Source organism: Pimephales promelas, chromosome 6 (assembly GCF_988280905.1).
Source record: "Pimephales promelas chromosome 6, fPimPro1.hap1.1, whole genome shotgun sequence".
NCBI lineage: Eukaryota > Metazoa > Chordata > Actinopteri > Cypriniformes > Leuciscidae > Pimephales > Pimephales promelas.
The window spans coordinates 23,822,026-23,845,750 of record NC_142774.1 but is presented as its reverse complement, the minus strand read 5'-3'; the positions used below and the strand labels follow the sequence as shown (position 1 = coordinate 23,845,750).

Below are 23,725 nucleotides of genomic sequence, written 5' to 3'. Positions count from 1 at the left end.
GCCAGCGCCTGAGCCCGTGGCCTGCCCGCCAGCGCCTGAGCCCGTGGCCTGCCCGCTCTGTTCTTCCTGTATTCGCGAAGTTGACTGTGTGTATAAAATATCTTCTTATTGAACTGTTTGGACACTGACAAAGTTCTCAATGCTTCGGTTTGTATGTAGGGACCCTTATTATGCTATCGTGTTAGTGTGGGGCTATTTTGAGCCTTGTTAGTGGTAATAACAAGCGATTTTTATTTGTCATTACTCTATGCCCTATATACTAGCATTATACTAGCGTTATAGGCTAAACTGTTTTTAGAGATAAAAATATTTACATTCAGCAATCATGAAAACAAATCTCAGATAACGGTTGAATAGCTAACAATGTGTAATTAGACCAAAGGTTCATTTTGCGCCGGAGTTGTCCTTTAATGACCTTTAGAGACCATCAAGTGTCATTCCCTCAAGAAGCCTATTGACTAGTATGCAGGAGCGATCTTAATATCTTAAATATCTTAATTTGTGTTCCGAAGATGAACGAAGGTCTTACGGGGTTGGAACAACATGAGGGTGAGTAAATACTGACAGAATTTTCAGTTTTGGGTGAACTAACCCTTTAACTCATGATTATTAGCATGTAGTTATTATAAAGTGTTACCATTTTTAGTCATACCTAGAAACAAATCCTGGTCAAACAGGTTATATGGGCCATTGTGTAGAATTGGTTCAAAGTTGAGAGTTGGAAACATCTTGAAAAGAAAATCATTTTTCCATATACTGTAAAGTATTATTTTTAAAGTAGGCCAATACATTTTATCATACATATTTCAAAGTTAAGGATTCATTATTTTGATATGTGCATTGCATTAGCTTGCATCGGATAACAGTTGATTAGTTTATTTCTGACAAAACATACTATATATTTAATATGCAGAAACTGTCTAACTAAAGCTTATTTGATGTCTATTTTATAGTAAAAACTTTATAATCTATTTTGTCTGGAACAGTAGGCTATGCATCTGTGCGTTTGTTCGTTCACACACCCAGAAACCCGATTCATATTTAAACCATCAAAGTTAAATGATTGTTTATTCCTTATGCATTTCCAATATTTTCTTTAGCAAACTTTTTTATGGCAATGAGCCCTAAACAACACCCTATAGTGAGATTCTTTATTTAGGCTTATAATTTAATAAAATATAGGCCTAATATAACCTAAACAATATCTTTGTGAGATTCTTTATTTAGGTTTATAATATAATACAATATAGGCCTAATATAATATAATATAATACAATATAACATAATATAATATAATTATAATATAATATAATAAAATAATATTAAAAAAAAAGAATTGAATTATTTGAAGTGATTTAATATATCAGTTTAAATGCTTCAGTTTGTTTCTGTTACATGTGTGTCCTGTGGTTCCCCATTCTTTGTGTATTTGGTTCAGTCCTGTTTCTAGTTTCCCGCTCCTCGTTTGTATTCAGTCCCTTCACCTGTGTTTGGTTAATTTGCCCCAGCTGTGCCTTGTTCCCCTAGTCTGTTCTAGTGTATTTAAACCCTGTGTTCTCCTCACTCCTGGTCCGTTCTCGTTGATGTATAGTGTGGTTACTGTTTCCCTGGATTATTTGATTAAATTCCTGTTGACCGGTTCTCCTTGTCTCCTTGTGCTTCCTGGGCACCACACTACCGTAACAGTTTCCATATTATAATAATATATTATGTAAACAAATTGAATCATTTAAATAGATCTAATAGCTAAATATTTTCAAGAAAAGTGAATATGTGAACTCTTTTATAGTAATCTAACCATGCCTGAAACTCCCCCAAACACAGACATCTTCACCGTTCTGTGTCCATCAACCACCACTTTAATCAAACCACTCTTCTTTATTTAAAGATATTTAAGATATTAAGAACGAGAAATTTGACATTATGATGTGAAATAAAATCACATCATAATGTCAAATTTCTCGTTGCCTCTCATATTGAGCTAGTTTGTCCGCACACACGACTCACTGCCAATCACACGTGCTGACATCATTCTCTTTCTATGAAAGCTGTAAACTGCATTCACCAGTTTTCACTCTATAGCGGTTGACAACAGCACTGAAATTATTTCTCTCTTAAACTACAATCAAATGGATTTCCCCACACATTTCACGTCAATACTCTATGTGGCATTTTATTATTTTCTGCGCGGCTTCAGAAGCGCAGCTTAGAGGGAACATTGATCGCGATTAGAACAAAGCACAAGAATAAAACATTTACAAAATTCTCAGCTCCTTGCTCCTCAAAGTGAAAATAAACCAGCACTTGTTCTAAGGTAAATGGCCCATGGATTATTTTTCACAGCCTCTGAGTATCTGACTAAATATAATGTGTTTACTGAGTTTATGTGGGCGTTTACAGCAGTGTTTCTCAAACTTTTTCAGCCCAAGGACCACTTTATCTTCCATTTTTTTTTCTGAGGACCACCTAACAAAATCCCCCCCCACCCCCCCCCACCCCACACACACACAAACAAAAAAAAAAAGTAGTAAAGATAAGCTAAATTTAAGTTTAAATTTAACTCCTAACTGAGCTTTGACTGATATAGGCTTTTCATTTTTCTGTCACTGAAGAAAGTAAACATAGGGTCAACTGATATAGGTTGATTTTGCCTATGAATAATTTTTTTATTTACTGAAAGCTAAAGCTTGGTAATTAAGTTTATTAACCCTTTCACACGTAAGTTTAAAATATTCTAACTGACCCCCCAGCGTGAGTTTTTCAAGGCGACCGTTATTTAGAACTTGCCACTTTAATGTTTCCATGGTCTTTGCTTGTCACGTGACACAGCACAACCAAAACACGGCGCTGAATGAAGGATGACCTGCTTTTGTGTCATTTTTCCTTTTTTGTTAAAAATATTCATAAATGTATTAGCTATAACATGAAACACTGATATTCCGATTGTCAAATATGTGCAAGTGGATGGGTTTGACATGGTTTAAACATCTTTATAACGATCGCGTTAGTTGAGCTTTTAGATCTTTTTCAGTTCAGAGAATCAGATCTGTTGGATTTACAACGTCAGTTCCTCCACTTCTCACGAAATACATGATAGTAAGTGGCTGGTGAACTGGGAGAAGAATAGGGTCAAATGTAAAGCTACTTACACAATGTGTATCTGATATGAATAAAACGTGTTGTTGTCTTATTATAACTGAAAAGATTATTGCCGCTTCCATAGACATCAGTGTGTATTTTACAAACTCAAAATCATTGTTTTGCTAGTACTTATGTGTATTTAAATGTCTGAAACCTAAAATAAACATTGAAAACACTCAATAGTTGAGTTATATAACAGCTCTGAGTGCGTCCGTCTCTGGCTTAGCGCCAGCCAGCGCGCGAGAGCAAGTTTGAATTTAGCAGTTGCTGACGTGAAGCACTGAACATTCTAATCACACCGGTGTGATCGTATGCTCCAGGGATCAGCCAAGAAGACTGATCACACTGGTACGTGCGAAAAAGTGACGATTTTGTAAACACTTGCCTAGTTTAGGTCATCTTTTCACGGACCACTAGGGGGCGATGGCGGACCACTAGTGGTCCGCGGACCACACTTTGAGAATTACTGGTTTAGAGGAAAGGTGTGTCCACGACATGTTTACGTAATGCTGAGATCATAAGCTTCCCAATGATGCGTAGTTCGTCATCATCCGTCGTTGATAACATATCATGTGGATCGTATGAAAACAATGACTTATTTCCTGCATTACTGGACTAAATGAGACATAACGGGGGATTATTTCTTAAGCGAAACTCACATGAAGGTGAAAATGGATTCATTTTGAAGAAAACAGTCTAAGGGGAAAGTCTTTGTATATTTTTGACTAATTTTAGCTCAGACATGCTGTAATCGGAGACGAAATGCAACGCTTTTCCAAATTTGGTTACAAATATCAAAGATGTACTTCGTGAATAATTCTGCAATCATTTGATCTGTTGTATTATGTCAAATAAATAAACCATATAGCAAAAATCCTGGGAAAGAAAGGTTTTGTTTGATATATGACTTGCCTTTGTTCATCAAATTTGACCAATGCCATCAATATTCATATTCATAATCACACTTACTTTTGATTGGTATTTCAGTTGCGGGTGGAGGAATTTAAGCATTTAAATGATGCAATATGTAAAATGAATTAAAAAATAATGGTTTTGTGTGAAAACTAGAGGGTCTAAGCTTTGTAATGATCTCAAAAATAGTTAAAAGTTAAAAAAATAAAAGCACACCTCATCTCAACCTGCTTGCGTTTCTGCAACTCCTGATTCCTGAGCTCCTCCAAGCGTCGCAGTTCCTCCTGACGTCTCATGAGATCTGTTGGTATAAGACCACAAATATTTACAATGACAAAGTTAAGAATATAAGTACTGTTCCCTGAAGGAGAGAAATGGGACAACACACTAGTTGTGGGAGAGTCATTGTGTACTCATGTATGTTGTCCTCATAAGTAACTATTTAGTATAGATGCCTTTTCAAGCAAAAAAAAACAACAAACCATTATATCGAAATACAGGGTTCCTACACATTTTCCGTTTCAAAATTCTAAACCTCTGTAGATTTTCAGACCGTATTTAAAGTGCCCCTATTATGCTTTTTTGGATATTCCCTTTCATGCAATGTGTAATGCAGCTTTCTGCAAAGTTATGAAAATGAAAAAGCACACATTAAATAAAGTTATTGTTTCGACTCTGAACCACCTAAACGAATCGTCAGGAATTTGAATCTTCTGTGATGGCTACACATCACTGGGTAACACATTTGCCTAATGCCCACAACTATATTATGCAGTTTCACGTTAATTTTACATCAGTAACATTAACATCAACTCACGTTAATGTTACATCAGTCATTCAGCTAACATATGCACTTTTATATACAGTTCATCCATGCACCGCAACAAATTAGAAATATTGGTTTGTTGATAGACATATATTTGTTAACGCTGATGGTAAGGAATTACAGCTGCAACATCTCATAATGTTCCTCAAACTGAGTAGTGTATGTGAAACACTGAGTCCTGCTCGAGTCGTCCTCGCGATGGAGATTCATATTGAATAACTACTCACTCCAATGTTTCATCATCAGATTGATTTGGTAAAATCAACGTCATAGTTACTGTCTTTACAGTGTGTTATCACTGAGGAAGCCTCCGGAGCTGAAGTTCAGTTATAGTAATGGGTGTTTAGCTTTCGACAAGCGCTTTAAGCGGTCGACCAATCACACTAGACTGGGCTGTCTGGCCAATCAGAGCAGAGCAGGCTCGTGGCAAGAGGGGATTTAAAGAGACTGAATCATTAGACAATTTGTTTGACAATCATTGAAAAATGTGGTGATGTACAATGCATATTATGAGAAAATGTTTTTAAGACTTTTTTAATTCATATATTTTGCTGTAGTGTCAGTAGGAAATATCAGTTTACATTTCCAAACATTTATTTTGCCATTATAATAATCCAGTGAGTTATGCATAAGGAGTATGACAACAGCCAGTATGCTCCGCACAGAGATCTGATCTCACCATCATCGCGTCCATCTGCGATTACATGAAGAAACAGAACAAAGTACTAAATCCAGAAGAACAGCCGCAACGTCTCCAAGACTCTTGAAGAAATCTTCCTGAAAAGCTATGTGCAAGTGTACCTGGACAACAGCTGTTTTAACCGCAAAGGGTGGTCACACCAAATATTGATTTGATTCACTTTATAGAAGCTAATTGATAAATAAAAACGGTTCAAAACGGTAGAAAATGACATTAATTTGAAAGCATCCTCACTTTACAGTGCCTAAAATGTTTTGCAGTACTGTAGCTTTGCAGGAAGGTTTCAAGCATATTGGAGACCTCGCTGCATTTCTTCTGGATTTAGTCTGTCTCAGTTTTTTTCTGTTTATTCATGTAATCACAGACAGGCTCGGAGAGAGGCATGGAGAGATCAGATCATACTCATACCGGCTCGTCACTCCTTGTGCAAAGAAAGAAATCTCAATGGATTATTACTATTAATGGCAAAATGAATGTTTGGAAATGCAAGCTGACACAATAGAGCAAAAATATAAATAACTGTCTTACAGTTATTTTTAGGGGGTTGAAAATACTAAAGTGCCAAAGACTTTTGCACAGTAGTGTGTGTGTGTATATATATATAGACTTTATATATATACATAGACTTTATAGACTTTTGCACAGTAGTATAAATATACAGACTTTTGCACAAGAGTGTATTCAGATTTTTGCATGCACACGAGAAAACTTTATCGTGCACTTGAGAAACTATTCACATGCGCACAGGATTTTTTTTTTTTTTGCATGCTTACAGTTGAAAATTACGCATTACAATTTTTAATTCTCTATACTATAACCTAATCTATAAAGAAAAAGAGCAAATGTGCACATGAATTAATAGAAATATAGGACTATTTAGGGTACCCACTACTTTCTTTGGGTAGTACCTCTAATATCAAGGCCTAATGGCCAATTCAATGCATCCTTTGTGGCGGCAGAGAAACCATGACACGAGATGGGCTGATGGCACAATATGGCTGTGTGCATTGTCCTATTTGGCAAGTGCAACGATCTATAAAAACACAGGTGCTTAAAAAAAGTGGTCAAAATATGTCTTTCATTAGGGCAGTACATTATCCTATTTCAAGGCCTTAGGTCTGCTTTAACACATACTCTATGGCGGCCAAGAAACCACACAGTGAAATGGGCTGATTGAGCATTAGGTGGCTCAGTGTGCATTGTCTATGATAAGTTTCATGGTTTCTCATGCGCACACAGAAGTCTGCATATTTTTAAATTTTTGCTTTTATTCTGAGAGAATTCTAAGAATATCATAAGAAGAAACCCAAAGCACTTATAACCTTCATTTTTGCATAATGAAAAAGTGCACCTTAAATTCATTGTCGTTTTTGACAATCACTAAACAGCTACCATGAAAACACACTTCTTGTATGATACATTTTCATTAAATTCTTCATTTAGTATTATGGAAAACTAAATAGTTGTCATGTTGTCAGTTATTGGCTGGAACAGTTATGTTTCGTGGAGCGGGTTGCTGCAGTTTGTTTTTGTTGTCATTTGTGGAGCCTGGGTTGTCTGCATAGACCGCGTTTTTTTTTTTTTACAGTGCGTTTAGGGGACAGGCAGCTAGCAGATAGTTAGGAGATGTTTGCTGTATGTGACAAAAAAAAATTTGGGCCTAAAAAATGTGTGACATCGCTTAGAGCACCTTTAAACAGTATAGAAGGCGGCCTTGCCATCCCTAATTTTCAGATTTATTACTGGGCATTCCAGATTAGAGCTATACGAACTTGGATGGACAAAGACAGTAAAGTGCCATGGAGTGCCATAGAATCAGCTATCGTACATCCCCATAGACTTCAAGATCTGCCCTTCACAGGTATAGGACAACACAACTCGTACCATAAATTTGGCAAAGTTATTTCATCCACTTTAGCTGACTTTAGCTCACTTCTTGTCTGACCAACAACCTTTTGTTTACCCTTTGTGGTCATCTAAAGGGATTTTTACTTTTTCCAATATTTTTGACAGGACTGGTTCGCGCACATTCCAGGATATCCAAGCAGAATACAGCCTACCTGGCTTTTCTTTTTTCTTGTACCTGAGGTTGCGATCTGCCATGAAAGCTTATGGCGTGCCCAGTGATGTAGTGGTGCCTGGAGAAGTGGGTATACTCTTAATTTTTTGTCTTAATTTATGTCCTCAATATTTTTTTTTACGCGTCCTAGCAAAGGATGAACGCTCTGTGTTATAAACAATGACATACAAGACTACTAGTCTTGCATTGGTATTGCAAATATATAATATAAAATATATTATAATATATAGCTAATATAAAATATAATAAATACAATAGAACATATAGAATCACTAGTATTTTTGCATATCAGGGTCGTACGTATAGGGTTTTCTAAATACCCAGGTACATATTATAGTATTTTATTGCTAGGGCGGTTGGGGGGCATGCTCCACCGAGAAAATTTTGATTTTCCTGATCTCATTTTAAGGTGTTTTGATGACCAAAAAAGGACAACAGTTTTAAAAGCATGAAGTATTTGATCAGATACTACTTTTTCTTTCCTAAATTAATGTTTTTGGACTAATCTGTTCATTTAATTAATGGTTCAATTGCTCACTCATAAAGAAAGTCACTTGTTGCCGCCTTCTGGCTTAATTATGCAAGTTCCGCAAACACAGACAAGCGGAGTGATACAAACAGTGAAAAGTCGAACAATTTCGAGGAAACGTTAATCAATTTGTACAATAATAATGGCAATATATTTAATAGGGTGCTTGTGTTGTTAAATTGAGCTTATAATTTCAACTATCTTTGATTATTTCTGTCAGCCTTTTAAAAGTTCTATTGAAAAACAGCCGTATACTTTAGCTACTTGCATCTTATCTTGCACTGAATGATCGTTAATTGAAGTGAGCGTCACGTTGGGATTAGCGCTCGGTTCGCGCTTCTGTGAACAAAAATCATGCATGCTTTGATTGGCCTCACAAACATTTGGACATTGACGAGCGGTGTTTGAGTGCTGAAGCAGATCAGATGAGAAGGTCAGTTTATCGTCATGATGGGAGAATATTGCAGCAAAAAATTAGAGTATATAGGGGTACGACGACTGGGTGTTTTTTATTCACGAGATTGGATAGCAACTAAATGATGCGCATCAGAGGGGATTTAGAAGTGGGTATCCTCAATGCTCACTGAAAAAGAAGTGGGTATACTCCGTATACCTGCACTACACCACTGGGCGTGCCATGGAATTCTGTTTTGACTGACCACCCAATGTTTAACTGGATTAATCCTGTCAAAAATCCTAGTGGGGCGGTCTCAGTAATCTATAAATCTTTACCCAGTAGAGTTCACAAGCCTTTAAAGATACTATCAAAGTGGGATTTGGAACTTTCTCGGTTAGGATTCCATCCAGACTCGGACACAGTTTGGTCAAACCTTGGCCTTACCTCTAAAAACCTTAGTCATGTTCTTATTCATTTTAAAACTATCCATCATTTCTATTATACACTTTACAAGCGATATTGCATGAAACATATACCCAATCCATACTGCAGTTTCTGTAACCATGGCGCCACTGGCGCATTTTTACATATGTTTTGGGACTGTCCAATGATTCAACCATTCTGGAAGTATGTGACCAGGTCTATACCTGGTTTTGGACTCATGTTTACTATTATTAAATGATGATTCAAAGTACCAATTTTCTTTACGCGAAAAAAAAAAAAATTGATGGCAGGGTTCACGGCTGCAAAGAAAGCTATTTTGATACAAATTTGAAGCAATTTTAGATAGTCTCATTACATAGTTTGCCTTGAGTGTACAACTGCAAAGATCAATAAGGCAAAGTCAACCACTGTAAACATCTGCATGAATATAGCCTCTGCCCTTAAAGAGCTTCTTTGAATATTCTACAGTTAGCTGCCAGTGTTTAAGTTGTGTTCTGTGTGTATGGTTGTTGTTTTTTTGTTTTCCTAAATGTATCTCTATTCTCATTTCTGTATGACATGGGTTGTTTATTGATTGAAAATAAAAATCATAATCTAAAAAAAAAAAAAAAACCAGTATCTTGTTTATGGAAAAGTGAGGTTATTTCCCGAGGCCTGAGAAATTGCCTTTCTTGCTGTACGGTCAGTTCGCTGGTGAACAGATTGTTTGGTAGTTAAGTATTTCCATTAGAAGTTATTTATGCAAGACAATTGATATGTTAATATTTTAATCATAACCCGTTTTGATTAAGTGCTGATATACAATTGAGCTAATTTTTAACCTGTCTGTAAAATATGTGTACATACACAGTTAATGATAACCCTTTGTGGTTAACTGTCTGTGTACATCTATGAATACAGATGCAGGTAATATACATAACACCCTCTTTGGGCGATTTAAAACTTAACTTACTTAACTTCTCAGAGTTATAGTGTTCATTATACTAACCATTCAACTCTGGATTGATTCTGGAGGAATAAGCAGCGGCAACAATCCATCCTCCAACGCATGCTCAAGACCGTGCTCAAAGAGGAGGGGCTATTCGCGTCTCCATTGTCAGTTTGTGAGAGTGGGAGGGACAGAGTAAGCTGCGCACAGCTCTACAATAAAATACAATTTTACCCATATTAAATAGTTAAAAAATCTGAAAATCAATCCGTGGCGGTCAGCATTGATATTGTGGCGGGTCGTCACAAACTATAGAAGGTATGGGAAACCCTGACATGATGTCTTTCTAATAGCACTTCATCGAGTTTTCCTTCGGGTGTGAACAGGTTTGTTATTTCAAACAAACTGCAACTTGACACAACGAACAAATGGATATTTGATATAATTGAAAGTTTCCTCAGGCAGAGAAGTGACGAGCACTGAAAAAAAGCTTGTAATTTAGATCATAACATTGACTTACCTGTTGAGAAGAAAGCAGGCAAGTTCAGCGTCTATTTTGAATGAAAGCTTTCTCCTGCATCAACTCTTTTCACCTGTAAAAAGCTATCCTGACATTAAACCTTGTTTTTTGCAAATTCCAGTCTTGTGACTTCACACAAGTATGGTCCTCCATTATAAGCTTGCCATGGCAGTGACAAGCGTCTCTCAAATATTTTTGTTCGGTTCAGCTGCTTTTAGTCACGTGACGCTGGCTCTGAACGAAAATGAGTTGTGGAAATGCGTTGGCATAGTACTTTTTGTCCCTCTCTGCTATTATAGTTTATCAAGATGGCGGAACGATATGGAAGCCTCTGTGGACCTACCCGTCTCATGTCATGTATATAAAGATAATAAATTCTTCGTTTACAAGGACAAGTCAGATTATTGGCAGAGGTATTTGTACACCATTGAGGACATATTTATGAATAAAAATATTTATTTTAGATAATAAAATATTAAAAAAACTACACATTGTCCCTTTAAGCATTTCTCTCACAACATTATGGTGGGCAAAATAAGGATCTCTTTTAGAAAACGAATATACATAATACCTTGTCTCATCATCATGAGTTGATGCTCATGTTTGGCAGCCTCCATTTCAGCCTCCAATTTCTCTTTTGCCTCCTGTATGTTCCGTTCAACTTGTTCCTTCTGCTGTTTCTCCATCTCATCCAGAGCCTTCCAGCGAGATGAGTACTCAAACTCAAAGGTGCCAGGCTGTGCAAAGCGTGGCTGATGCTCCCGTTCCCTGTATTGCAGATTTTTGTGGTTACCGATAATTTAAAACGATTTTTCTTTAGATATATTATATGCATATGGAATACAATTAATCTCAACTACACAGAAGAAAATTATAAAATGCAACGTTTTTATTTTTGCCCCCATTTTTCATGAGCTGATCTCAAAGATCTAAGTGTACCAAAAACGCCTATTTCTCTCAAATACTGTTAAAAATCTGTCTAAATCTGTGTTAGTGAGCACTTCTCCTTTGCTGAGATAATCCATTCACCTCACAGGTGTGGCATATCAAGATGCTGATTAGACAGTATGATTATTGCACAGGTGTGCCATAGGCTGGCCACAATAAAAGGCTACTCTAAAATATGCAGTTTTATCACACAGCACAATGCCGCAAGTTGAGGGAGCGTGCAATTGGCATGCTGACTGCAGGAATGTCCACCAGAGCTGTTGACCATGAATTGATTGTTCATTTCTCTACCATAAGCTGTCTCCAAAGGCGTTTCAGAGAATTTGGCAGTACATCCAAAAGGCCTCACAACTGCAGACCACGTGTAACCACACCAGCCCAGGACCTCCACATGCAGCATCTTTATCTCCAAGATCGCCTGAGACCAGCCACCCTGACAGCTGCTGTACCAATCGATTTGCATAACCAAACAATTTCTGCACAAACTGTCATAAACCGTCTCAGGGAAGCTCAGCTGCATGCTCGTCATCCTCATCAGGGTCTCTACCTGACTGCAGTTCTTCGTCCTCGTAACAGACTTGAATGGGCAAATGCTCACATTTGATGGCATCTGGCACTTTGGAGAGGTGTTCTCTTCACGGATGAATCCCAGGTTTTCGCTGTACAGGGCAGATGGCAGACAGCGTGTATGGAGTGGCGTGGGTCAGCGGTTTGCTGATGTCGACTTTGTGAATCGAGTGGCCCACGGTGGCGATGGGGTTATAGTATGGGCAGGCATATGTTATGGACAACGAACACAGATGGATTTTATTGATGACATTTTGAATGCACAGAAATACTGTGATGAGATCCTGAGGCCCATTGTTGGGCCATTCATCCACGACCATCACCTTATGTTGCAGCATGATGATAATGCACAGCCCCATGTTCCAATGATCTGTACACAATGAAAACATCCTAGTTCTTGCATGGCCAGCATAAATGTCAAAGATTAAGCATGTTTGAGATGCTCTGGATCGGCGTAGATGACAGCGTGTTCCAGTTCCTGCCAATATCCAGAAATTGAAGAGGAGTGAACCAACATTCCATAGTACACAATCATGATCAACTCTATGCAAAGGAAATGTGTTGCACTGCGTGAGACAAATGGTGGTCACACCAGATACTGACAGGTTTTCAATTTGTGAACAATATTAGAAAGAAATAGGCCTTTTGTGTACATAGAAAAAGTCTTAGATCTTTGAGTTCAGCTGAAAAATGGGGGCAAAAACAAAAGTGTTGCATTTATAATTTTGTTCAGTGTATCTAAATTCATACTTGTGATACTGTGCTGATTTTTGCAACAGTTTTTCTGGTAGACCATCTTCATCATCAAACTGTTCTGTTGGCTCAAGAATGACTGGACGAGGGGACCTGAAGGACAAAAATGAAGGAGTGTGAAAAAATTCCATGTGAAAACGCTTACTTGACTTAACATATTTTATATCTACAGACAGGTCAATCACTGATAAACACAGATCATACTGTGAAAATGAAAAGTTATTACATTGTAAGCAAAAGGGCTCCATCTGCACAGCGGTCCAAGGCTTTTCGAGCAGCAGGCTTATTGGCAAACTCCACAATTCCCTTGCCTGTGGGTCGTCCTCGGTCATCAACCACCACGACTGCCCGCTCAACTGGGCCGAACTGTGAGAAGGACTGTTCAAGAAGCTCATTAGACACCACTGGTGAGAGGTTCCGTACTGTGAGTGCAGCCCCATGGGTGGCAAAACGAATCCGGATGGGCCTGTTCCCCAGCACCGTGCCGTCCAGCTCAGCCTTAGCAATCTCTGCAAGTGTCCTTGTCTCCTGAATAATCAAAACAGTAACAATTGAAAATATGGATGCTTAAATACTAAAAACGGTCTATTTACAAACTGAAGTGAACACAATTAGTAAACTTCTTCATGGTTTTCTTTTTATGGCAAGTGTCCAGTAATTAAAATCCAGTTCAGTCCATAAATCTACAAACTTACAAAAATACAGATCAATCTTTCTGTTTACTTTTTATTTAGATATAATACAAACAATTAAACATTTTGTTCCAAAAGTTTCTAATGATTATAATGAATATTGTGAAGATGATATTTCCAAAGCTGAGATCTCTAAAGCTCTGTTTTCAATGAAGAAAGGAAAATCCCCTGGACCAGATGGGTTAACTGTTGAATTTTACTGTTCCTTTTGGGAGCTCATAGAAAACTCTTTATTTAGCATGTATAAGGAATGTTTAGAACAAAAAGAAATGAGTGCAACAATGAAACAAGGTATTATCAGTTTAATTCCAAAACCAGACAAAGACCTCTTGATCATTGACAACTGGATACCAATAACTTTATTAAACATTGATTACAAAATTTTAGCCTTCATTTATGCTACTAGATTAAAAAGTGGTTAAATAAAATAATTGGTAAATCTCAAACTGGTTTTATGGCAAACTGTCATATTAGTTCAAACATTAGGCTTATATTGGACCTGTTAGATTATAATCAATTTGTTAATTCAGATGACTTTTACACAGTTGATCGCCATTTTTTTGTTACAGAGCTTACATGCATTTGGTTTTGGAAATAAATTAATTCAGGCTGTTGAAATGTTTTACAAAGGCATTAATAGTTCTGTTATATTGTAGAACAATACTTCTAGAAGATTCTTCATCAACAGAGGAGTGAGGCAGGGTTGCCCAATTTCCCCATTTTTGTTTTTAATTCTTGTTGAATTATTAGTGATTAGTATAATTAAAAATCCAAATTTACATGGTATAACTTCATTTAATAGAGAAATAAAAATGTTGCAATTGGCTGATGATACAACTTTATTTCTAAAAGATAAGACTCAAATTAAGAATGCAATAGAATTAATTCAAACTTTTTCTGATGCCTCAGGTCTCCAGTTAAATATTACAAAGTGTGAAATTCTCCCAGTGCATGATTCTGCTGATCAATCAATGTTCAACATCCAGTGAAAGATTGTGTTAAATATTTAGGAATTTATATATCAAAAAATTTGATAATTAGACAGCAACTCAATTTTAATAACAAGATTAAATTGGTTAAGAAGGGATTTATCCATTTTAAGCAGGTTTATCCAGATTTGTTTTTCCTCCTCTGTCTTAATTTGTTCAAGATTCTACTGGTAAAGAAATTAATCGATTATTGGTTGATTTGTTGGAAAAATAAGCACCACCATCTTAAAAAATAATAATACTTTTAAAATTAATTGGATCAAAAGGTGTGTTATAGATACTGATTCGATTTGGTCATTTATTCCCAAAAATATTTTTAAGAGGGTTGGTGGTCTTAAATTTCTTTTAACTTGCAATTTTGTACCTTCTAAATGACCTATAAAACTGTCCAAATTTCATGAGCAAGCACTCTTGGCCTGGAAATTGAGCATTGTGCATAATTTTTCTCCTCACAGAATGAAAATATGGAACAACGAATTGACTACAGTTAAAGGTAAGAGTTTATTTTTTGAGAAATGGTTGGATCATGGTTCAGTGTATTTAAGTGATTTATTTGATTTATCTTTAAAAATTCTCTCTTACGATTCTTTTTTGTCCAAATTCAATTTTCCTATAAAATTTAAAGAATTTTCTGTAGTAATTAAAGCTGATCCCTCTGGGCTTATTAATTTAATGTGCAGCCATATGACTTATTATAAAGTTGAAAATAAAGATTACGATCACCTTATAAATTGTAAATATATTTTTGATAAACAATGTACTAACAAAGATATAAGACAACTACTTAACGAACAAAAGAGAGTTATTCCAAAAGGGAAATTTTACTGGAATTCCATTTTAGGAGATGTTAATTGGAGGAAAGCTTGGCTGCTTCCTTACAAATTCTGTATTTCTAACAAAGTAAGAGAAATTCACCCGAAGATCTTACACAAAATATATCCAACTTTTCCAACCTAAGTGCACTGTAACGGCAGTCAAACCCGTGACTTCCCACCCGTGAATTCGTACTAGATCCTTTTTTATAATTATTATTTATTTATTTTATTTTTTATTTTTTTATCGAACTTGTGAAAAAAGTACAAAAACATAAAACAAAACAGGCATGAGTAACAAACTCCAAAGATGATTAAATCAAATAATTAATAAAATAAGAGACAAGACGGCAAATACAGATTCATAATATTTTACAATATAGCTTTCGAGTTTTTTACAATTTTAAGAGACTTCATTAACAGAGTGAGTTCATTAGAAAAAACCTTATAGGGGAGGAGATTTTGACAATCTACATTTATGGATGAAAAACTTGCCATTTAAGATGATAAAATTTACAAAATTCTGAATATTTTTATCATCATTCTCAAAGTAGCAAATAATTTCTTTCACATTTAGTTATCAGATTAACTTTAACTGAAAAAGTAGAAAAACACTATTTTCATAGACTCCTCACTGTTGTTACAAAAAGAACATTCTTTACAAATATCCATAAAATTAGAAAGCCACATTTTACAGGTTGCCTGGAACACATTAGTTTTTGGACCCCTCAGTAATTTGTGGGAGGCTCCACTTCGTGTCTGAATGTGGTAGTACATTCAAGGTTTTGATTATTTGTTAAGTGTAATTTTGATGTATACGCTTAATTATATATTAAGCTAGAAAAAACAGACATAAGATATTTTTAATCCATAGACGCAACTACTTATGAACCATTCTATGAAAAAAAAAAAAAAAAAAACAATAGACCACTTTTCCCCCATACAAGATGTGTAGAGCAGAGACTCACCAGGCGTATGAAGCCGAATCCTCGATCTCTGTTGATGAAAACCTCATTTGCCTCGCCATATTTTGAGAAAAGCTTCTTGAAATCTTCCTCCGTCATATCTGATGGGAGATTACCAACAAACAGTCTGCACCGCTGAGTGAATGTTTTCTCCCCAGGTCTCCTGAAGTTCTTGGGGTCTAAAGCCATCTCTTGAGGCGCAGTGTTTGCAGGACTAGAGTCCCGCGGTGATGGAGCAGCCGCCTCCATCTTTTCGCTGGGATCTGGGGAAGATTCCGCGCTGTGCTTCACATTCTGCGGGTGCGGGGATGTAACGTTAGCATTGTTTTGAATATTCACCTGTTTTAGGTTACGGTTTGCCATTGCGCTGCAGCCTTAACTATGACTTATACAACACTGGCTCGATTTTTATTTTATATTAATCGAAAAAGAGACGTTGTATTATTGTCTATTATTTGTATAGGCTATACTATTATTTTAACCTATACTCAAATTAACTTAAAGAAGATGACTCCAGCGCTGCATCATATTCTTCTTCTTGCGGCGGCTTGCAGACACATAAGTGCATTACCGCCACCTATCACCCAAATGGACCATTGTCACTCCACACTCTCCCAGAACCATGGCTCTGCACTGTCTCCTACCATACTTCAACCTTGATTCAATCTTAACACACACCCATTATATTACCCAGAGGCTTCATATAGAGCTTCATCCTGCGTGTTCATCTCCTCCATTCAAAATCAAAATAAAAAAAATAAAAATAAATTCTTAACCTACTACTTACGCTTGGCTTGTGCAATCCTTCCCAAATATTGTAAAATTAATGGTGTTACCTGGTTTTAGTGATTTTTTATTGTAAACTGCTCACCCTCCCCTACGGAAGCCCCGTACTACGGAAGCCCTTAACCGCAACCTAAAAAAAAAAAAGTCAGTAAAAAAAAAAAAAAAAAAAATCAGTAAAAAAAAAAAAAAAATTCTGTAAAATTTTTTTTAAAAAAATTGTATTTCGAGATTAAAGTCGAAATGTTTCGAGATTAAAGTCGAAACATTGTGGATTCATAACAGTGCGTGTCCACTGGCTCAGAGCGCGCGCGTGTGTGTGTGTGTGTGAAGTCGAACTGCCATGGATAAACCCAAAATAGTAGCTTTTTACTTTTATCTGGGCTTTCAACAAAATTCTACACACGTTACACGTGCTAGTGGCAGTGTTTCTGAGGTGTTTTCGTGCTCGTCTAGTCAACACTATCTGGGTCGAGAATACAACAGTAACTGTTCGGTATCCTCTTCACCGTAAATGCTCTCTGGATACATTTTAAGTGCATCATTCTGTATCCAATCATTTGGCCGGGTACTTGATGGCTTTAATTGTTTTATACTTGTGCCTATGCCTATTATTTTTTTTTGACAGGAGTCCACAGAAAGGCCTACAGAAGAGTCTGCACACAGCAGTGATACAAGGGTGGCCAGTGTAGAGACAACTTTTCCTTTTTATTTGTTGCATGAGGCATGTGTGACACAAACGACACAGGGTGAAATTCGTTCCCTATATGAGTCTTCAACAGAAAATAGAGTATTTTGAAAAGAAAAAAAAATCAGGGGGAGAAATAGAACTTGACTAAGAAAAAATTGCACTAGAAATAGAGTTGCTTCAAAATAAACTTCAGAGTAAAATACCCTATTTCACACACTATTGTGTACTATTGCTGACCTTGCATAATATCTTTTAAAAAGAAGACTGAATAACTGGCTTTTCTTTACAAAGAACTATATTGAAATAAAACTCTAAGTTTTGCAAATTTGTCTTGTCTTTATTTTAGCCTTAATTAAACTTTTTTTTTTTTTTCTGATGTTGGCAGTGTTGTGTAATATGGCACATGCAATGTCACAGGCCCTGTCAGGTGCAACCCTCAGGCTTTTCGGACCCTGAAATCTTCCCTTTAGTTGGTCAAAGGTCATGTCATTGTGTGCCCTTGTCCTAGAGCTGCATTGTAACTGGTCTGGGGTTTGGGTCAGGGAATGGGGTCATAAAACACCTGTCTCCATGCAGGATCCTGTTGTAATCACCTGTATAATGGAAAAAATGCAGTTCTCAGCATAAGTGTATATATAATACCGTGAGTTTGATATTTATAATTTTCCTTACCAAGTTCAAATAATGTTCATAAATGTGAATATTTTACAATTCTTGAGTCATGCACAGATCCTGGCCATTTTGCTTTCACACTGATTTGTGATATGGAACATGGTCACACACACCAAAGAGATTTTACTCAGTCAACTCAACTGCCTTTTAAAAAAAGTGATATAATATTCCTAATCTGGAATATTAAAAATTGTAATAGTAATTTGGCTGCACATTTACATAAGCCCTCTTTCTGCTCACAAAATCCCTTCAATGAGGCCTTTTATGGGAACATGTGTGCAGTCTACAGTGTATGGCACCAATCACGTAAATTAAGCCTGAGGGACTGTAAATCATAATCAACATGGTCATCATGATTGCATTATCTTCATTAAAAATTATAATATACCCTAAGTTGGCCAAAAAAAAAAAAAAAAAAAAAAAAAAACTAAGCGCTAGGTAAACTTTGTGAATGGCACGACAGAAAGCTTATCAAGTTCTCCGCATCTCCAATAGTGTAACGGAAGCCACTCGCAAATAATTTTATGGCAATGCAAACATTTTGTGCTGTTGTTGAAGCCCGACATCGAATCGAACACTAAAGGACTTCCCGTATCAGCCGCGATCAATCCATAAGCCTGCTCGCGAGCAGGTTCAAGCTGACGGACCTGTTGCTATGACAGGTCAAAAGTTACCTGAATATTACCAAATATTACCGCCGTTTTTCCCGCCGTTGGCTAGTGATGTACACAAACAAACAGCAAAGCAGAATTAAAATGAGACATGTGTTGCTTTATTGTTGTGAATATACATTACATTGTAGTGTATGTAGAGTAATCCCTTGGGCGATAAAGCCTGGCTGTATAATAATTCTCGTTATATTTGGGCACTGCAGACGGCGGGGGTAACGTTACTACGCAATACCAGCAAGAACACATCGTCTCAAACTGTCAGCAGCGTTCTGTGTGGTCACCTTGTGAGTTCGTTCTTCCAAGAACAACTACTAGCAAGAGCTTTCTTCCCAAGAACACAAGTCCGTTCTTTGCATTCTTGGTTTTGAGAAACGGCCTACCTCTTTTCGTCGGACCATCTGTTTGGTCCGGACCGTGTTGTTCCGGGGGAAGTTTTACACCTCTAATTTTGATTCGGACCAAACTGAAAAGTCGGAAAGTCCGGACCAAACAAGGTAGGTGTGAAAGGGCCCTAAGTTTCCTGAGCTTAACCCTTGTCCTTCCCTCACGTTTTGTAGCACACATTTTCCCTTAAATTATACCCTTTTTTTGTCCAGGAAGCTTATTTTATTTATTTTAGATAATATTTTTTTTTCTATTTTAAATAAATAAATGGTAATTTAGGCACATTCCTCACATTCTTTTAACTTAAATTCAAAATAATAGGCTACATTTTCATGCATAACCCTTTTAATTCAGCTCAAAATATCTTACGTTGCCGACCTCTTATGGAGAAAAAAATAATATAACATGGTATTTCAAGACTCCAGCCACTAAATTGCCTTATATTTTTTAAATTTCAACCACAAAACTTGAATCCATTCCTTTACTTTTTGTGTATTCGTGATTCAAATGCGACAAAAGTCCTAGTCTCTGATAAACACTAAAACATTTTTAAAAGGTTAAAAGAGCAACAAAATATGGCAAGACAATAAAAAGTTTTTCTACCACAATCTCTGTTTTGACTCTTTTTCTCTCAAATATTTATTGCATGTAATATATGTTTCATTGCATATAGGCTACATGTCTCATTTGTGTCTATTTTTATTTCTCCAAAGGGATTTTATTAGAAACATTTGAAATGTTGTTCATACTAAAATGAGAAATACATGAGAATCAAGTCTCCCAAGCTTAAAGGGTTAGTTCACCCAAAAATGAAAATTCTGTCAGTATTTACTCAACCTCATGTTGTTCCAACCCCGTAAGACCTTCGTTCATCTTCGGAACACAAATTAAAGGAACACTCCGACTTTTTGGGACTTTAGCCTATTCACCTTACCCCCCAGAGTTAGATAAGTCCATACATACCTTTTTCATCTCCGTGCGTGCTATAAGTCTGTTTGACGCACCCACCGCTAGCCTAGCTTAGCACAAAGACTCGATGTGACTGGTTGCAGCTTTCATACTGATCCAAATGAGTGGCAAAATAACGCAAACGTTTTCCTATTTACATGTTGTGATTTGTATAGTCACATAATGTACAAATAACAAAGTCAAATGAGACACAGACATCTTTTAACCGTATAAAACCTGGGAACTATTCTCTGAAGGTGAAGCACTGCTACTTTGGCGGAGTGATAACCGCATCACCTGAGACACGCCGTGGTGAGTAGCGGAGAGTTCGCTCAGAGTTTGGGTAACAGAGTCAGCAATTTATAAATAGTAAAAGCGTAGTTTAGAGTCATGGGTTTTCGCTCTATTGTAAATAGCTGCGACAGTAAACAGGGGAGGTAATACCATGTTTCACAGAATTCCAACTAAAAACGCTGACTGGATGAAGAAATGGCTAACTTACTCTGGATATTTATCCAAACACACCTAAGATTATCAAGGGACATTATGTTTGCTCGGTACATTTCAATGAGGACGACTATTTTGAAAAAATGGAATTTGCCACACGGACCATAATGTGCTGAAGGATACGGCCATCCCATCTGTAGCACAGACAGGACAAGTGGATCACCTGCGGCTGAGGTAAGTGTTCCGTTATGTTTTTAGATGACCTACTGTAACAGTGCCATTAGCCAGAGCTAATGTAACGTTAGTGACACTATTATATGATTAGGGTATGAATATGTTTTTATCTTGATGCGGTGCGGACGCGCTTGGAAAAAAACGAGCGCGTTTACCGCGTTGAACTTACACCCTGCGCGCGGCGCGCCTAGTAGCCTAAATTTGAAATAACCATGGAAATAACGAACTTGAGCGTGCAAAGGGTACGATAGGCTGTGAGTTCATTGTGCAAAAACAATTTGTGCTATTACTTTCCCCTTATTCTATCCTATAGTAATGCAATACTGTATATTATATAGGCTACTGTTGAATACATTTGGTTCATTTGGTTAAATTGCATTTAAAATATATTGATTCCTGTAATAATAATTATTTATTTATGTGATATTTATAAATCTGGGTGCGTTTTTGGTTGGAAATCAATGAAAAATGGTACTGTATTACCTGGTCTCCCCTGTTTATTGTCACAGCTCATACAATAAAGCAAACACCCATGATAAACTATGCTTTTCTATCTAACGTTAGTAATTGCTGACTCTTTATTCCAACGCTGAGCGAAGCGAACTCTCTGCTCCTCGTCACGGTGCGTCTCAGGTGATTGTTATCACTCTGCCCAAGTAGCAGTGCTTCCCCTTCAGAAAATATAGTATTTATACGGTCAAAAGATGTCTGTCTCATATGGCCTTGATATTTGTACACTCTGTGACAATACAAACCACAACATGTAAATAGGAAAACGTTTGCGTTATTTTGTCACTCATTTGGATCAGTATGAAAGCTGCAACCATTCAAATCCAGTCTTTGTGCTAAGCTAGGCTAGCGGTGGGTGCGTCAAACAGACTTATAGCACGCACGGAGATGAAAAAGGTATGTATGGACTTATCTAACTCTGGGGGGTAAGGTGAATAGGCTAAAGTCCCAAAAAGTCAGCGGCGGCCACTTGGACTATTTTAACGATGTCTTTAATGACATTTTCGATGCCAGCAAGAGTCATTCCCTCAAGAAGCCTATGGAGTAGTATGCAGGAGCGATCTTAATATCTTAAATATCTTAATTTGTGTTCCGAAGATGAACGAAGGTCTTACGGGGTTGGAATAGAACAACATGAGGGTGAGTAAATACAGAATTTTCATTTTTGGGCGAACTAACCCTTTAAGAAAATCAACCACTGAGCGATACATTTTTTTCTCTGGGTATGCTTGGAAAAAATCCCACTGATGAAGGGTTAAACTCAAAAACGTTTTGCTCACTTTGCACCTTTTGCACTTTATTTGTGGCCTTTAGACAATAAACTTGAGTTTTTTGGCCTATTTTTTTCATGAGCTTCTTTTGTCCTTTTTGAATTTTGAGTTACCTTGGACAACCCTGATCTACTCACTGCAACAAGTTTGTTCATTCATCTGATTTGGACTAGTGCTTGGAGCAACGCTTTTCCATTCTCTTTAAAAGTTTTGTATATAACATTTACAGACATTAGTGATTATACAAATAGTCTACCTGTGAGATTTTCCAAGGTTTGAAATGAATGCCAGTGAAATAAGCAACAAAGCAGTATTTTTCTTACAACAGTCTTTTAAACACTGTAAACAAAAGTTCGAATAATGTGTTGGTTAAGAAACTGAGAAATTAAGCATCACCAAGTAGGGTGGCCATACGTCCGGATTTTGGCCGGACAGTCCGGATTTTAAGCTCAAGCCGGACACTCATTTGTCCTCCTTTTTGGAGTTGATCTGAATCGGCCAAAAAAAAAACCAAAAAAAAAAAAAAACCCCCGCTCTAGAATCTTTATTGAGACGCAGCAGCAGTTCTGTTATCTGTTATTCCCTACTAGTGAATGTGCCATAACTGGTTATCCGCCGTCATTGGTGTCCCTGTTCAGTGCTTACTAGCCTGCGCGTTCACGGCAGGCTCTGCTGTGGGGGAGGAGCTGTGGAGGGAGGGCTGTAGCGCAGCAGAGAGCAAGGGGGTGGGACCTGTAAGTTGTGCTTGTTCAGATTTTCAGGCTAAGTCAATATTTTCTCAAAGTAACCAACTGCAGCTTTAATCATAATCAGTGTTGGGAGTAACGCATTACAAAAGTAATACATTACAGTAACATATTACTTTTTGCTGTAACGCAGTAGTGTAAGGCATTACTAATCAATTTTCAGTAATATTTTACTCGTTACATGTTCAGTGAGGCTTGTATTACAGTTGTATTACAGTGTATTGTCTGCTTTTACTTCTTAAAGGCAACAGACTATGTGAAAGTTTTAAAGCAGTCTTTTAGTGCCAGTTCAGTGCGGTCACGTCTGTAACATTGTTTTTTCCTCATAAATGCGAACACGAAAACTAAAATAAAATGAATATTTTAAGTTCTATGGAGACTGCAGAGCCAACCCTTCCTCATCCGATATGCGCAGTGTAATTAACAGAATTACAAAAAATATATTTTGCCTCCTATTTTTTTGTCACGCATGAATATGTGTCTTTTCCCTAATATTAAAAATAAAACATAGACTGATATTTGTCTAATGTCTGGAGTCCTTTAAGGAAGTAGCCTATATACGTTTCAATACATGTATTTTCTGAGAATTTTTATTTCATGTTTTGACTGCAAATGTCATGTCCATAATGCTGGACTTCCCCTATTTTAAATAATTTATTGTGGTAA

At 36.9% G+C, this 23,725-nt stretch overlaps 1 protein-coding gene across 1 annotated transcript in view; it reads right to left on the bottom strand.

Moving 5' to 3' along the window:
- Positions 1-16,773, bottom strand: part of pspc1 (paraspeckle component 1) — a 33,865-nt gene extending 17,092 nt beyond the window's left edge. The window contains exons 1-5 of the mRNA XM_039694776.2: positions 16,207-16,773; positions 12,972-13,273; positions 12,743-12,838; positions 11,049-11,245; positions 4,270-4,354 (exon numbers count right to left, since the gene is read on the bottom strand). Of these exons, the coding sequence (XP_039550710.2) occupies positions 4,270-4,354; positions 11,049-11,245; positions 12,743-12,838; positions 12,972-13,273; positions 16,207-16,566 (1,040 nt within the window). The 5' untranslated portion in view covers positions 16,567-16,773. The remainder of the gene's footprint in view (positions 1-4,269; positions 4,355-11,048; positions 11,246-12,742; positions 12,839-12,971; positions 13,274-16,206) is intronic.
- Between the last annotated feature and the right edge of the window lie 6,952 nt (positions 16,774-23,725).